The 17,999-nt window shown below is 45.2% G+C and overlaps 1 protein-coding gene across 1 annotated transcript in view; it reads left to right on the top strand.

Annotated features, from left to right (window-relative positions):
• The window catches only part of USP14 (ubiquitin specific peptidase 14), a 372,282-nt gene that overhangs the window by 179,368 nt on the left and 174,915 nt on the right, over positions 1–17,999 (top strand). The window contains exon 11 of the mRNA XM_069219990.1: positions 1,830–1,895. Within this exon, the coding sequence (XP_069076091.1) occupies positions 1,830–1,895 (66 nt within the window). The remainder of the gene's footprint in view (positions 1–1,829; positions 1,896–17,999) is intronic.

Here is a 17,999-nt window from a genome sequence, read left to right as displayed (position 1 = left end):
TGTAAGAGGGAATGACCAAGTTAGGTGTGTTGTTGAATTTGATCACTGAAAGAGGTAAAATGCTGGAGTGGAGTGTAAGGATTGTTTGGTGCGTTTTTGGTAAAAAGAGGAGGTGTGTGTTGATATAAGACTGAGTATAGTTGTTGTGGTGATAAAAAGGGGTCTGATAAGGAGGTAGAGGATAGAGCTGATCTTTTGTATAAATAGGGAGTGTGTGTCTGGATGCATTAAAGTTATGTATAGTGTGGTTTTGTGATTTGTTGGTGATGTGTGATGTGTTAGTGGTATAGGACAGAGTGGAGTTTTGTGTGTGAATGAAGGTGCCATACTGTTGTAGTTGGGGGTAGAAGGGTGTGTAGGTGTGGTCTTTGGGATTTTGTAGTGGTTGTTGAGACATTGAAATCTGCATAAGCTTTTTTTGTGGTATGTGAATATTGTGCATTTGCTGAGACTGTGTTACCATGTTTGTGGAGGTGAATGGCTTAAGGTGGTTGCTGGTGATTGGCAAACTGGGCAGCATCTTGGGCCCTAGGCCTGTCCTGGTCCCGACAGACAAAAACAGGAAACTGCACTTGTCCTCTCCTCCCTTAGCTTAGACGCCCTCAACCCTAGGCTAAAATAGTTCTATTGGCCAATGGGTACCCTAGCCCTAACCAGTCAGATCCCTAATCCTTAAATCCTGTGGGAGACCGGCGCTATTAACCAATCACAGCCCTAGCAGCCCATAAACTCAAACCCTAAGCCCTTAGCCCAATCAAAACCCTAGCCCTAGTAGCCAATCAAAATCCTAGCCCTAAACGCCAATCCGAGCTTAAGCCTTTAGTCCACTTCACTAGTGGAGTGCAATAATTATTGCCTCAACAAATGTTGGATTATTACTAGGGACCCTCTCACCTGCTTACTGAGAGGACTGGATTGAATCTTCCATCTCACCACCTGGTCCCCTTCAATCAAATCCTCCCCACTGACATCCATTTTGTTACAGCCTGTTGCCTGAGGTGCCACTATGTCTGGCACAAGGTGTAGTATGATAGCTTTAATCTGAGGTGTTCTTGAGGTGCTTTGCTCATGTTCTTTGTATGTGGGTACAAGAGGTCAGAACATGATAGTAAAAGTACATCTTACCCTGAAGTGCATCTTATGGCCATGAAAGTGCATTGTTCATACCAAGTGCTTCAGTTTGTTCTTAGTTCAGTCCCTAGCGATCTTATTATAGTTCTGCAGTTGCATTTAAAGGACTCCTGAGTTTGAGAGGGGGGTCTACATTTTGCTGTCTAAATATTGAAAAATTGTCAAAGTATTCATTTTGGAAACTTTATTTTTTAATTGCCTTTATTTTGGCTCCTGACATTGACTTTGTGTGTTGTAATAACAAGATTTGTGTAGTTGATTTTTTGCTGACTGAACCTAGGCACACATAAGACAAGTTAACCAATAACATCTGCCTCTTTGGTGTGGTTTCAGCTTGAAAATTGGCGTCTGCATCCACAACCATGTTCAGGAAACCTCATCTGATGCCCATATAAGGGTGTTAAGAAATATTGCCTCTATCTGTTATGAAATCAAATTAAAGTGTACATTTATTTTTTGTCTTAATTGTAGATCCTAGCTCTTGCGAGTAGTCACTTGGTTTTGATTGAGAATCTCTTCTTATGGAAATCTCTTTAAAGCCCTGCTGTTTGACCTTCTTTGATAGTGCTATATTGCCAATTCAGCCTTTGTGTAAATACATACATTAGTGTAACTAGATGCTCGTCAGGAATATGTAAATTTTTCTGTCTCTCCTCTCCAGCATACTTTCATAACAAACTTTTCTTTTCATTTTGCAGCGTCTTCAAGAAGAAATAACAAAACATTCTCCTTCGTTGCAAAGAAATGCTTTGTACATTAAATCTGTAAGCAATATTTTGTATTTCTTTTTTTGTTGTACAGTTCTGTATTGACAATTTTTGTATTTCTAAAGTAACTAGTTATTTGAATGTAGAGCAATGTGGGTAAACCATCATACTCAAAAGTTTCACTATATTGTATTCTCTGGATTCAAGACGTACAATTGGAACTTAACATGTTTTCGTTAAGGCTTTTTTAAATCCATAATTCTTTCCATCTTCCATAATTCTTTCCATATTGTAAGTGTTAGAATCCAACACTTTGTTTTAGGAAATTATATTTTTCTTTAGATTTCTTTATTGGTATTAGATATTGATATTCATTAAGCTTTTCACTAATATGAATTAAATAATCTATGAAAGGTTGCAAACAACCTAAAATGCCACTTCTATATCTGCGCATTATGTTCCCTGCCATCTCTTACCAGCTCATTGTGAGCCTATTTCTTAGAGATCCTGTGGTGGGAATCTGATACATTACCTGGCAGCACAATAGACATTGTGATTAAAGTGTAGGAGATTTATTCCCCAGCAGTCTCTTTTATGTGTTCCTTGATAGATCAGAACACTACTTGTGTAGATCCATGAATATTACAGAAATTATGTAAGGTCCTAGCCCTCTTATAGTGCTTGCATTAAAATTTAGCAGCATCATGTTTGAGCTAACAGAGTACCCATGTTTGCAACTCACTCATATGCTCCTTATCTCCCCCGATCTGTACTCTCGGTGTCCTGTATTCAGTAGCATCACTTGTATGAAGTATGTGCCCTCAAATCTCAACTCCTGAATCCTCCAAATTAATATTCCTCCCTACCTCTTACCACAAATATTCTCCTCCAAAGGCATGGCAGTTTATAAACAATTGCAGCTCTACCTATGTGAGGCCCTTAGTTGCCTGAATCACCTCCTAGTCATCATGTACTGTACCCACAGACACTCTCCATACCCTGATCCAGCAGCCACGCATACATAGCTGAGGTTAGCTTGGGAAGAAGTAGGATGGGGGAGTTTATCCCTGGCCTGCTGTTTGGAACAATACCAAGCCTAAATAGTAGGATGTCACTGAAAGCTGGTTCAATGGCAAGAGCAGATTAAGAGAAAGAGTTCCATTTTGCAAGAACCTGAATCACTGTTACAGTTTAATTGTAACAAACTGATTACCCTTGTGCCTGAATCTCTTTTAATCTTTGAAGTCGTTGGGTACTTAATAAAATTCAGGTCAAAGCATTGTTTCAGAAATGTTCAGTTTCTCCAAACAAATTGCTGTCCAAGACCTCTAAATGTTTGATCACATACTATTAGAACTGCTAAAATGCAGACACTCTTAAGTGCCTCTGTCACAAGAGTAATTCCCTACAAAGTGTTCTATTTGTGGCTCTAGCCTTGAAATAAGTCTCATGGCCCTTTGGAAGCCTAAGGCAATTGTTGAATGTTAAATGCCCCTTGCCACAAGAATTTTTAAAATGTTTCTAGTTCTTAGAAAGTACAAATTGTCATCTGAGATTGCTTGCGGAATGGGGAGAACAGTGAGTAGGCAGACAGGTGCAGCCATCCTGCTGGACTTAGGGAATGTGGGTGCTGTATTGATGTTTCATGTAAAGGGTGATGTTAAAACGTCTCCTATGGAAGAGCCTTAAAGCTGAAGGTGAGACAACATGTTACAGTTCCATGTATATGCCTGGCAAAAATGTATAGAATTCAGTCAGAATTGTACAAGAGGTTGTATCTTAGGATGTGGAGGGACTTGCCACTAAATTCTTTTAGTTTATGTGAACAAATTGACTTAACGTTTGTGCCACATTAAACATTCTTTGTGTCAAGGGGTATTATATTAATTTCTGTGAGATCCAAATGGATCACAAACCTAGAATGGTTATTGGCTGTGCAAGGCCCAGGACTGTGTAATTCCCTCAATACTTCCTTGAGAGCTGAATACAACTTTGTGTTTCATGAAGCATATGCAAAATTAACTGTTGCTTCTCGTCATCTAATAAGTCTGTCAGTCTACCAGCTCTGTGATTTCAGAATAGCCTATTAGCAGTCACCCAACTTGCTGCATGCATTCTCTTTCTACTTTGCCTTTTCTCTTGATTAAACCTTTTTTTTTTTTTTAAATCAAGTTTTATTGGTTTTTCATGTAACATTACATTCAGAAATGCTCGCCATGCATAGTTGCAGACAATACAATAAAGAAGTCAGTTTCAGTTTTTCCATACACTCCTCTCCTATAACCCCATCAAAACTTCAGTTGCTGAATCACTTCTTGAACAAAAATGTATGTAGTTTAACATTATACAAATATGAGGTCGTTGTGTTGAAGTGTAGTAGTGTGAGACTTGTGGGTGGGGGGGTCTCGACTAATATTATTCTCTGCATTCAGCAGATTTGTCCAAAATGTAGTTTGGGGTTGGGTGCAAATTGTTTCTCTTCTAAGAAGGTCTTTCAAATGTGACTCCTCCTCTTGCTGGTAATGTGCATGGTAATCTCCTCCATTGTTAGATTATTTTCTTCTGCCATCGGTTTCGGGTGTGTGCTCTTCTGCTCTGGTTCGACACCGTTGTCATAGACTTTTCTCGCTATATACCTACTTTTCTCCAGTATTCTTTTCAGTCACACGCTCTTTTCTGTCATTCTTGTTGGGTTTGACGACTTCAGCTTGGCTGGCGACTTGCATCAGCTGCAGCCCTTGTGGGCCCTCGCCATTCGAGACGTAGCTTCCATCCATGGGCGTTCCCCCGCACCCTGTTCCTTTGGTGATGGAATAGACGCCTTTTTTAGTCCGTCGTTTGGTGTCACGCCAAATACCCTTGCACCTTCACCAAGTGTGTAATTTGTGCCCGTCTCCCGAGCATGACGAGGCCAGCTGCAAGGCTTGCCACTCCTTCAGGTCAGAAAAGACTCTTCATGACCATCAGGCTCAACGTATAGAAGGAGCGTCAACAACACATCAAATGTCTTCAGACCCAATGACATCCAGGAAGAACCACAGGCACAAGCATCGGCTGCAGATAAATGGATCTTCTTCCTGACAAAAGCTCAGAGATCGAGATGCAAGATTTCCCTCCAGCTCAGCCAGCTGTGAGTGCTGTGCCCCCCACCACCTTGACCCCTGAAGACCACCAGAAAGCTGCCTTCGGGTCATGGTTAGCACGACTATCTGTTTCAGGCACGCCCAGCCCCAGCTCAGCGCTGAAAAAAGCATCCAGGCTGCGCCGCTTTGGAGCTTAGTTGACCAGAATCAATACGATCAAGTAAGTACGTTATGCAAGAAAAATACTTTCAGGTTTCAAAAGTTGACAGTGCCTTTTTCAGAAACTGTTATGTTATCTTAGTAAAAAAGTACTGCATACAGGTATATAGTACAGCAAGCTATGTGGCCAGTCTCCTGGAATTAAGATAAGTATTGGCCAAGGGTCAAGGCCACACCAACAGGTCATACAGGGCGGCACTGGGGAGGCCTGGTGAAGAGGTGTAGTGCAGGGTTGGGTGCCCCATTGAAGTCAATGGGGATCGGTCCTGTCAGAAAGGCACTGCAGGCAGGGACTAGGGTTTCAGTCATGGTGAACCATCACCTGGGTTCAAACCTTGAGATGCTTGGTGATGTGTGAACACCTTAAGTCCTGTTCTCCATGGGCCTTGAGCAACAGGTGCAAAGGTGTCCTAAGGTGTTGGGTTTTCTCCACAGAGAGCACTTGCGGTTGAGGGGGGCCTGGGGACCACACTGTCACCGTTGGTCCACTTCAGCTTGAGCGAGGCTGCACGGGTGCAGTGGTGCTTTGAGTTGCCAGGTTTTCAGCAGACCGAGTCCTCTCAGTTCTCTTGGGGTGCCTGCAAGATGTAGGGAAGCAGTTCCACTGCTCCATGTCAGTTCCTGGGCCTTTGTTGAAGACAGGCAGTACTCCTAGGCTTATGGAAGTGCAAGAGCTTGCAGGACGTGTCGACTTTGCTGTACCCACAGATTTGCACCAGACAGGCTGGCAGGGCTGTAGCCAAGTCAGCTGCTTCTACCTCAGTCGTTGCTTTTGTAGCTGTTAGGTATCCTTCTTTGTAGATCAGTAGGAATCTACTTTTCTGGTACCAGGGCTCTGCTAAATACTTAAATCTGATAGAGACTTCTAGTTGCAGATTCCTTACCTTTTGAATTTCCCTAGGTGTCCTACTGGATCCAGAGATTTTTCTTCGAGCAGTACCTCTGTGTGCCGTCAGATGGTGTCGGTTGACTCCGCAGGCGTCATTGGCATCGAACGTACCGTGATTATGTCGCGGTCATATATAGGCGCCACCCCAGTTTGCTGACGTTGATTCTTTTCTTTCCGCGCCAGCCTACATGCAGATCCTTAGCCCCTTCACTGCAAGGCCTTTTCCCTCTCCTGTGCCGAGCCTTTTTTTTGGCTATTTGGGGCAGTTCGCACTTGGGCCCTCATAACGTTTTGTTCACATAAGCTTCCCCTGCCAAATTTGCGTCCTTTTTTCCCCAACATCCTAGGGATTCTAGAGGTACCCAGACTTTGTGGGTTCCCCAGAAGGAGGCCAAGAAATTAGCCAAAATACAGTGAAAATTTCGTTTTTTTCCAAAAAAAGGCTTGTGGTTTTTTTTCCCTGAAAATGGCATCAACAAAGGGTTTGCGGTGCCAAAATCACCAGCTTCCCAGCTTTCAGGAACAGGCAGACTTGAATCAGAAAACCCAATTTTTCAAAAGATTTTTGGCATTTTACTGGAACATACCCCATTTTACGATTTTTTTGTGCTTTCAGCCTCCTTCCAGTCAGTGACAGAAATGGGCATGAAACCAATACTGGATCCCAGAAACTGAAACATTTCTGAAAAGTAGACAAAATTCTGAATTCAGCAAGGGGTAATTTGTGTAGATCCTACAAGGGTTTCCTACAGGAAATAACTGAAATATATATATATTTTTTAAATTGAGGTGAAAAAAACTGCAATTTTTCTCTGTTTTACTCTGTAACTTTTTCCTGCAATGTCAGATTTTTGAAAGCAATATACTGTTACGTCTGCTGGACTCTTCCGGTTGCTGAGATATTTAGAGCTTGTAGGTTCATCAAGAACTCTAGGTACCCAGAGCCAATAAATGACCTGCAGCATGCAGTGGGTTTTCATTCTATACCGGGTATACAGCAATTCATTTGCTGAAATATAAAGAGTGAAAAATAGCTGTCAAGAAAACCTTTGTATTTCCAAAATAGGCACAAGATAAGGTGTTGAGGAGCAGTGGTTATTTGCACATCTCTGAATTCCGGGGTGCCCATACTAGTATGTGAATTACAGGGCATTTCTCCAATAGACGTCTTTTTTACACACTGACTTACATTTGGAAGAAAAAATGTAGAGAAAGACAAGGGGCAATAACATTTGTTTTGCTATTCTGTATTTCCCCAATCCTCCTGATAAAAATGGTACCTCACTTGTGTGGGTAGGCCTAGCGCCCACGAAAGGTAATGGCCCAAAACACAACGTGGACACATCCCATTTTTTGACCGAAAACAGAGGTGTTTTTTGCAAAGTGCCTACCTGTAGATTTTGGTCCCTAGCTCAGCCGGCACCTAGGGAAACCTACCAAACCTGTGCATTTTTTAAAACTAGAGACCTAGGAGAATCCAAGATGGGGTGACTTGTCGGGCTCTGACCAGGTTCTGTTACCCAGAATCGTTTGCAAACCTCAAAATTTGGCTAAAAAAAACACAAAATAAATGTGCTCCCCCTTGTCTACGGGGTCGCTCCCCTTGCGTGACAGCGCAAAAAAAAAAAAAAGATCCCTGGTGCCTAGTGGTTTCTGCCCCCCTTGGGGGCAGATTGACCTAAAATCGGCCGATCTGCCCCCAAAGCGGGCAGAAATGGCCTAAATACAATTTGCCCTTCCAGGGGAGCGACCCTTGCCTAAGGGGACGCTCCCCATCTGTAAAACAAAAAAAAAAATCCCCGGTGCCTAGTGGTTTATGCCCCTCTTGTGGGCAGATCGGCCTAATTAAAGTAGGCTGATTTGCCCCCCTAGGGGGCAGAAGTGGCCTAAAATAAATTTGCCCCCAGGGGAACGACCCTTGCCCAAGGGGTCGCTCCCCTTAGGTGAAATTCACAAACAAGAAAAAAAAAACTCCCTGGTGTCTAGTGGTTTCTGTCCCCCTTGGGGGCAGATTGGCCTCATAAAAAATAGGCCAATCTGCCCCCAAGGGGGGCAGAAATGGCCTAAATATAATTTGCCCCCTATGGGAGCGACCCTTGCCTAAGGGGTCGCTCCCCACCTTTAAAACAATAAACTAAACAAAACAAAGAAAAACATTTTTATCCCTGGTGCCTAGAGGTATCTGTCCCTGGGAGGGCAGAAAGGGCCTTAAAAAAAAAAAAATGCCCCAATCCCCCCCCCCCCCCCCCAGGAGCGACCCTTGCCCAAGGGGTTGCTCCCTCATGCCAGTTTCCTTTTTGAAATAAAATCCCTGGTGTCTAGTGGGCGTTTTGACAGCCGGATTGCTTTCAATCCGGCTGCCAAAATGCAGAGACGGACTTCAAAGGGAAGGAAATAACTTTCCTCGCTCGCTGACGTCACACGGGGGTGGGGGGGTCGGGGGTGAAAGGGGAAGGGCTTCCCCTTCCATCCCTTCCTTGGGGGTTGGGAGGGAACCCCACAGAGGAAGCGCTAGCGCTCCCTCTGGGCTGTGTGCCCAGGACGTAAAGGCAGCACTGTGCCTCAGGTCGTAACCATTACGTCCTGGGCACAGAAGTGGGTAGAGAGCTACATCAGTAATTATTTTGACTACGTCGACACTTTTGTCCCGCAAGACTGGATTCAAGCCCTGCGACTCCTGTCACTGAAGTATGTCTGTAAGGTATCTACACCTCGTGTCTTTAGTGCCTGGAGCGCGGTCACGACCCGAAGTCGTGCTCCGAGTGTCGGGCCATGAACCCGAAAGCTTTAAGGGAGTGGCCCCAAAAGCTCATGGCGTTCTTTGACTTCACCCCATCGATCAGATGATGCGATGCGGGAAGAGCGTCAATACTCTAGGCCTTCATCTAGGTTGGCTCTGTCCTTCCCCGACTTCCCGGGAGCCGGAGCCACCCCTGCCCAACTTAAAGAATTTTACGAGGCCATGCGCCTCATTTTTGGGCAGTCTGACCCACCGTCGGTGCCTTAGGGCACAGGTGAGTCGGAGGGCCCCTCGGGATCCAATAGTGGATCCGTGCCGACGCTGGTCGTGCCACGGCGACCTTCCCCGGCGTCGGTTGGGCCCACAATTGACGTAGATCCCACCCTCCTACTCGAGCCGGAACAAAGTCGCTCGACGCCAATTCCGTTCTCTATGGGCTCTCCTGGGCCCAGGGTTGATCCAGACACTTATTCTTGTGGGTATGGATACGGAGAGAGTATGATGGGAACGCTGGACCCTTTAGAATACCAGCTTGACCCCCAAATGGACTGTGTGCAAGATTTGGTGATGCCAGTGGTCTAGAAACCTCCTCTGACACTGGTATGTTCTCTCCTGCTAGCGTGGCTACGGAGGAGGGTGCTTCTTATTCCATGGTGGTGAGAAGGGCTGCTGAGGTCCTGGACCCCGAGCTACCTTCTGTGGAAGTTAGGCCTAATATCCTAACCGACGTGCTTCAGCCAGAGGCTTCCTCTTCCGAGCCCCTTCCTTCCTTTAATAAAGCACTGACAGACGTCCTTTTGTGTACTTGGTCCAGACCCAGCACAGGGGCACCTGTGAATAGGACGATTGCCCACCGCCATTGGCCTGCTCCGTCAGACCTGAAATTCCTCATCCAACACCCTAGGCCTGAGAGCATTGTCATCCAGGCTTCTTCTTCAACTGGCGTGTTCCCTGCTGCACCCCCGCATAGGGAATCAAAAAGACTGGATAATTTGGGGAAGAAGTTGTTTTCTTCCAACAGTCTAACGCTGCGGTCCTTTTGGGCCGCTTTTCCCATACTCTCTGGGATACGGTCGGGCAAGGGCTGCCTGCAGTTCCGGAGGAGGCCCGGACTATCCTTTCCCAAGCCATAACAGATGGGAGGGATGCAGAGAAGTTCATGATTCGTTGTGGACTGGATACGACCGACACTCTGGGCAAATCGGTTGCATCGACGGTGGCATTGAGACGCCACGCCTGGTTGAGAACATATGGCTTTTCAGTGGATGTCCAGCAATCCTTGATGGACATGCCCTTTGAGGGCACACGTCTCTTCGGAGACAAGGCGGACTTGGCGCTCGAGTGCTTTAAGGATTCCTGAGCCACGGCCCGTCCCTTGGCCTCGCACCCACTCCTAGACCCAAGCAGTCTGCCTTTCGGTGCTACGGAAGGAGCACCCAAACTCCCCCCCTGCCCATTGACCTGCGCATGCTGTACAGCCCATGTGTGGCCGCGTATGCAGGATCCCACACCCCCTGGGGATCAGGGAGCCAGCGGGTCGCCCAGTCCCCCCTCTTCAGCCTCCAAGCCTTCCTAGTCCACGGGTACATCAGGAGCCAGTGGGTGGCAGGATTCGCCACCACCTGCCCCAATGGCAACCCTTTACCTCGGATAGGTGGGTCCTCCAAATTGTCCGAAGGGGCTACTCCCTCCCCTTCGAGACATCTCCTCCAACCATGCCTCCTTCTTACAATCGGATATTGGCGATGAAGGCCAAGCCCTTTTGGCCAAAGGAGCTATAGAGAGGGTTCTGTTGTCAGAAGTAGATCGTGGTTGCTATTCCTGCTACTTTCTGGTTCTGAAAAAGGACAAAGGTCTTTGGCCTTTAGTAGATCTTCGGTGCCTCCATCTCTTCCTCAAAAAGGAGAAGCTCAAAATGTTGACATTGGCTCAGGTCCTATCTGCCCTGATGGCATATGCGGGCTCTGCAGTGGGACCTGAAGTTCCAGTGGGCGCAGCATCCGGGTAATCTTTCCAGCAAAGTCCAGATCTCGGAAGCAACTGCAAGAGACCTGCAGTGATGGTTAACAAATCAGGATTGGGTTAAGGGCAGATCTCTCTTCTTTCCCCAACCTCCCGAAGGTTTGCGCACTCAATCCACCAGAGCCACTGCTGATACCACAGCGCTAGCACGGGGCGTTCCAGTCCTGGACATCTGTCAGGCAGCGACGTGGGCATCTCTGCACACTTCTGTCAGAGTCACCAGATCTTCGGGGTCTGTGCACATTCCCAACACTTCCACCACAAGACAGCTCCAATACTCTGATTAGAATTGTCAGAGAGTCTAAGAGAGTCCAAGTGGGGAAGAGGGGATTAGGAAGGGAACAGCTGGGAAGGAGACCTGTAGGAAGCAAAAAGGTTAAAACACACAATCACGATTTTATCATATGAATCAATACTAGACTATGACTCTAAACATTGTCATTCTGAAAGCATGGACAACCTAAGCATAGACTTAAAATGACTAGGCTTTAAGATGACTGGGTACCTGTGAGGGAATAAAGAAAAGTTAAATGCAACTTTCAAATTCAAGTACCATCCTTTGCCTGAGGATCAGGAAACAATCTGAATGATTTCTAAACCATCATATGAATCGGGTTTTGAGAAACATATTAGGAACACACAACAATACATCTTGAACTCTGGCTTTTTGTTCCCTCAAATTGCCGGAACATGAATTGCACACATTGCAGATTTTCCCATAGGTAGAAAATACCATTGAATGAATTGTGCACCATGAATAACACAAATTAGACTCAAGAAATAAATCAAGCGCCTTGCCAACTCGAAAGCCACCAAGTAAATGCCTTAAAATGGTAGCGCATAATGAACACCGTGATTTTTTAACACAGAAAAGGAATTGCGCGGCTTACCGATTCGAAGGTCACCAAACGAATGTCAGGAAATGGAAGCGGACAATGAATAACATGAATTACACACAGGAAAAGAATCGCGCGTCTTGACGATTCAAGTACCACCATATAAATGCCAAGGAATGGTAGCGCATAATGAATATCCAGGGTTAGAGCACAAGAAAACGAATCGCGCATCTTGCCGATTCGAAGGCCACCCTGTAACTGCCATGGAATGGTAGCGCACAATGAATATCAAGGGTTAAAGCACAAGAAAACGAATTGCGCGTCTTGCTGATTCGAATGCCACCATGTAACTGCCAAGGAATGGTAGAGCACAATGAATAACCTGAATTAAGCATGAGAAAAGAATCGCGCGTTTTGCCGATTCGAATATCCACATGTAAATGCCATGAAACGGCCAAGCACACATTCACATGCACAAGAGTCAAATCGATTATCATGCAAAGATTAGGCCCAAGAACTGGAGCGTCTTCGATAACGGAGTCGGGGGCCCCGCCCGACCTCAGTCTTACTGCCCTGATCTAGGATCACCAAATGAAGTGAAAAAAGGGCGAGGTCTGGAGGATCAAAGTAGGCCGCCGGAACAGGAGCTCAGGAAGTTGCTGCTGCTCTGCACCGGGACCTCTGAATAGTGAGCACGTGGAGCTGGGCTGGCTCCCTTTATATAGAGTCTTGGCCCAGCCCACAAACCACACACGGGCATGCTGCAGGGAAAACTTCTAGAAGGCTCTGGAAGGGGACCACACCCTGACACAGTCTGAAAGCCTGCAGCAGTACATCACATGTGAACAGTATTTATATGCATGCTGAACATAAGTCTTCAAGATTTAACTCTGCAATACAAAAGGTTAAACAACATCATATCGGCACAATGCATAAATTATGTTACCTTGAAATTGCTAGGTTTTTGCATTCTAGTCACCCGTAGAGCACGCACTGCCCTGATGCTGACAGTTCTCCCCTCTCCCAGACTCGCTCTAGGGCCTGGTTTGTCTGGATTGAAACAATAAACGCCTCAAGTGCTGGAGCATGGATATCGGATGCGGAAACCCATGAGTTACTTTCAGGGCCATAACCTTTCCATGAGATTAAGTACCATAGGTTACGCCCTCTCAGTTTAGAATCCAACACTTTCTTGACTTTGTATTCTTCTTCCCCCTGTACTAGAACTGGAGCTGGATGAGGGCTGACCTTCTGGACTGCCTTTTTCAAGAGGGAAGTGTGGAACACTGGATGAATCCGTAATGATCTTGGCAATTGCAGTTTATAGGTCACAGGATTGATTTGCTGAAGGACAGTGTAAGGACCTATGAATTTGGGGTTGAACATGTGTTTCTTCTTGAAGTCTATATGTTTTGTGGAAAGCCACACTTTGTCACCTGGTTGATACTGCGGTCCCTCACAATGTTTCTTGTCATAATACTTTTTATATTTGTTTGTCCTTTTCTAAATGCTGTTGAATCAGTTTCTGGGTTTGATGCAAATGTTGAATGGTTTCTGACACAGCTGTAGTAAGAGGACTTTCTTGAGGCACTGTGATGGGCAAGGTGTCGGGATGATAGCCAAACAAGGCAAAAAAAGATGTAACGCCAGTAGAAGTGTGGAATGAGTTATTGTAGGCTAACTCAGCTAACCAGAGCATTGATGTCCAAGAATGAAGTGCTTTTTCAGCGTAAGCACGTAGGTATTGCTTCAAAGTCTGATTTAGTCTCTCCGTTTGACCATCTGTTTGAGGATGGTGGCTAGTAGATAGTGTAAATGTCACTTGGAGTGTTTTACACCATGTCTTCCAGAAATTGGAAGCAAATTGTGACCCCCGATCGGAGAGGATCATCTTTGGCAGTCCATGATAACGAACCACTCTGTCCAGTAAAATAGTTGCTAGTAAACTAGAGGTGGGCAATTTCTTACAGGCAATGAAATGTCCATATTTCGTGAGACTATCTACTACCACCAGAATTACTGAATGCTGTTGAACCATTGGTAGACCGATAATAAAGTCTTAAGAAATGTGCTCCCGCGGACGACTTGGAGTTGGAAGTGAACCCTTTTGGTTTCAAATGACTTGTTTTATTGCGAGCACAGACTTCGCAGTTGTTTACCGTCGCTTTTACATCATTTGTTAGGGTAGGCCACCAAAAATAGCGTTGGATTAATTCAAGAGTTTTTGGAGTACCTGGATGACCTGCCGTAGGTATAACATGCAATCAATGAAACACAATCTTGCGAAGTTTGGTAGTGGGCACGAACAAACGGGTGTCATGAAAAGGTAATCCTTGCTTGATTGCGATCTGCTTGGGCCCATGTCTGCCATTTCTCAACAGTGAAAGAGTTGCGGATGTCTTCAAAGAAATCTTCAGTTTTGATGATACATAGGACTTTGTCGGGAGCAATGATAGCTCTGGAGGTTTGAACTGCAGGCAATGTGGTAGACTCTTGGCGTGGCAAGGCGTCAGCCTTGCGATTGATTGTCTTTATCAGGCCTGAAGGTTACCACAAAATCTAATTCGGCAAAAAACATTATCCAGCGTAATTGCCGAGGAGTCAAAAGTCTGGCGGAACTCATGAACTGAAGATTGCGATGACCAGTATATACCGTGACAGTGTATTTGGCACCTAACAAATGATATCTCCATTCTTTTAAGGCATCACGAATCGCCAGAAGCTCCTTGTCAGCAATGACATAGTTCTGTTCATTCAACTTCCAAGGCATATAAGCTACAGGATGAAGTTGACCAGTGTCCTTGTTTTGTTGCGACAAAACTGCTCCTATTGCCACATCTGAAGCATCGGCTTCCACTATGAAGGGGCGATCCGCATCAGGATGAGTCAAGACTGGGGCAGTGAAGAAAACTTCTTTCAAAGTTGAAAAGGCTTGGTCAGCTTCTGGGGACCATACAAATTTCTCCTTCTTTCTTAACTTAGTGTTGGAGCCACTGTCTGGGAGAAATGATTTATGAACCTCCGGTAAAATTTTGCAAACCCCAGGAAACATTGTACATCACGAACAGTCTTTGGGATGGGCCAATCGGATACAGCCTTTACTTTCTTTTCTGCTATCACCATACCTTGAGGGGTAAGGATAACCCCCAAAAACTCAACTGTGGTAACATGAAACTCACACTTGGTTAGTTTGCAATATAAATGGTGCTTTCGAAGGGCTGCAAGAATTTTCTTGACATGTTGGACATGTTCATCTTCATTGTCTGAGTAGATCAAAATGTCATCGATGTAGACTATGGCAAATATGTCTAGGTACTCTCTAAGAACGTAATTCAAGAAAAATTGAAATGCTGCTGGAGCATTACACAGACCAATAGGCATGACTGTGTATTCAAAAAGGCCATATCTTGTCTTGAACGCTGTTTTCCATTCGTCACCCTCTCTCATTCTGACCAAATGATAAGCACCTCGGAGATCTATCTTCGTGTAGATTTTTGCTTTCTTTAGTTGCTCCAGTAAGACCGGAATCAGGGGCAAAGGATATTTATTCTTGATGGTGACTTTGTTCAGTCCTCTATAGTCGATACAAGTTTGAAGTTCTCCATTCGCCTTAGGAACAAAAAACAAAGGAGAAGCTGCAGGAGACTTAGAAGGGCGAATGAAACCATTCTCCAAGAATTGATCTAGATATTTTCATAAATGTTGATTTTCATGTTCTGACAGGGCATATACACGACAATTGGGAAGTATCGCACCTGGGACTAGATCAATTTGACAGTCATAAGATCTATGAGGAGGTAGGTTCTCTGCTTCTTTTTCATCAAATACATCCTCGTAAGATGAATACTGTTTGGGCAGTTGAATTTCTTTCTCTGCGGCAGTAGCTATGTAAGAGTAGCAAACTTTTGATACTGGAATCTTTTGGAGGCATTGTTCTTTACATAGCGCAGATGAGAACACAACCTTTCGTTCTGCCCAATTAATTTCTGGATTGTGATGAGTTAAGTATGGTAAGCCAAGGATTATTCCATATGGGGGAGCATGGATCACGTCAAGGATAAGTTTCTCTATGTTTCTTTATTTGATTCTTATCCACACAAATCACCAACAAGGGGACAGTCTGAAGAGTTACTGGACCTGCAGGCAAGAGTTTTCCATAGACTGCCTGGATGATTTCTGGGGTCTTCTTTTCAATACATGTGATTCCCCCATGCATGAACCAATTGGGCGTCAACCAAGTTCCCGGTAGCCCCAGAGTCGACTAGAGCCTTCTTGAAATAGGTCTTTTTCTTAACCTGAACTCTTATTCCCAGTTTGAGATGTCTAGATTGTGAAGGGACCACAGTGACACCAAAGAGCAACCCTTCTCTGCATCTTGGGTGCTTTAGTTTTCCAACTTGACTTGTGCATTGGCTGCAACATTCTGAACTGGACCTCGTTTGCTCTTTGGTTTGATTGGACAATCTTTGGCAAAATGACCTTTGCGCCACAATAGAGACATTTTCCATTCTTTCTACCTATGTCTTTTTTATCTTTGGTCAACGGTCTCCTGATGGTTCCAATTTCCATCGGTTCTGGCGTTCTTTCTTTCGGAGTTCTTGAGTCTTTATTATCGTGAGAACGCCAGAAATATTTTTCAGTCTTTTTGCGTTTTCCTTTCCTTGGCTAAATGACACTAAGTCCTGATTCCCTTGGTGTAAGTCTAATAATTCACAATCTGCTGACAGTGTTACAGTTCTACGATCAAAAACTTGCTCAAGTGTGGGTGACCATGTCAGAAAGGGGCACTTTCATACACGTATATCCAGCTCCAATAGTGTGATCAGAACATATAGTTTTCTTCCAGGGGTATCCTCATCAAAGTCATAAACATTGAATATTCCCGCCCTTGTGCGGGGACCCCGGAGCATGTATAAAATACAAACATATAAAGTATGAAATATGCACGAAAAAATATATATATAGCATTTTTAGTAGACATATCTTTCATACTAAATTCATATATATATGTGTAAAACAGCAATGCAGACTATAATCATAAACAAGCTAAAATGCTTTATTTCTATGGAGTTTTTTTTTTTTTAAACATAAAATTACAAAAGAGAATAAATATCTACCCAAGCCCCCAAAACTGGGCTTAGGGAAATAAGCAGCAGCAATATCTAGAGAAAAAAGAGAAAAAGTACATTGAAAAACAATGGAGCATTCTTAGCCAATAGGATGCATGCAGGTTAACACAGGAGAACCATAAGAACTTTGGCACCGTGCCTTTAAGACCCTGGGCACCTCCAGTATCCCACCATGCCTCAGGGGTGAAGGAAAGGTGACAGTTGGTTCACAGTTAGGTCAGTTCTTTTTTCCGGCTTCTTCTGAGAGGATCCTGGAGCATTGAGCTCTCTGTTTTTTTCTGAGTTTTTCTCAGAAAAATCCTTTAAAACTGCGTTTTTTCCTGTTTCACTCGACAGATAACATCTTTGTCTGAGTTTGGCAGTTTTTTCCTGACAGAAAAATGCCTTCACTTTTTGTCAGATGCCCTTCTTGTGGGAAGAAGAATGCCAGTCAGACCCACACTCTCTTTGTATTGTGTGCCTGCCTCGGAGTCACTGCCCTGACACTTGCAAGCACTACAAGAATATGTCAAAGAGGACTCTGAAGGACAGAGAGAAGATCAGGCTACATGGGCTTCATGAGAGGCAAAAGACATCGTCCTCTTCACTTCCCAGGCAACCAGCAGGCCATTCTCAGGAGAGAATGGCCAGGTCGACGTCAACCGGTAGGAAAGTACCTGTTTGTTCACCGTCGACGTCGTCGCTGCCACCGTCTCACCGGCATAGATCGCCGTCGACGGCGACCCGCCCGACGTCAAAAGATAAAGCGTCGAGGGAACATGGTCATCGCAGGGGCATATCTCTGTCGACGGCAGCCCGCCGATCGGCGTCGAGCCATCACCGGCGCGCCCGTTCGGCGCCGAAGACTTCACGCCCCTTGACGTCAAGAGAGACGACGGCATGAGCGACATCCGCCGTCGGCCACTCGCCGCTCCACGTCGAGGCACACGACGGCGAGTGGGTCAAGGTCTAGAGATCACCGCTCGATGTCGAGACACTCCAGGTCGAGACACTCTACGTCGAGGCCGGACCAACCAGTGTGCCCTTCGACGTCGGCACAGCCGTCAACGTCGACACAGTTTTTACCTGTCTCGCAGGGAGTAGAGCATCGTCCTCCAGCCGATAAGGCACCATCTCCAGTGGTCTCCATACAGAGCGACTCATCTCATTCGAGAGCGGCATCATCGGGGCATGTTTCTCCCATCAATTTATCACCTAGATGGTTGGAGAGCCTGAATAGACCAGCGGCCTCCCCGGATTCACA

The sequence above is a fragment of the Pleurodeles waltl genome, chromosome 2_2, assembly GCF_031143425.1.
Source record: "Pleurodeles waltl isolate 20211129_DDA chromosome 2_2, aPleWal1.hap1.20221129, whole genome shotgun sequence".
Classification (NCBI taxonomy): Eukaryota; Metazoa; Chordata; class Amphibia; order Caudata; family Salamandridae; genus Pleurodeles; species Pleurodeles waltl.
This window is presented reverse-complemented; position numbering and strand designations above follow the sequence as displayed.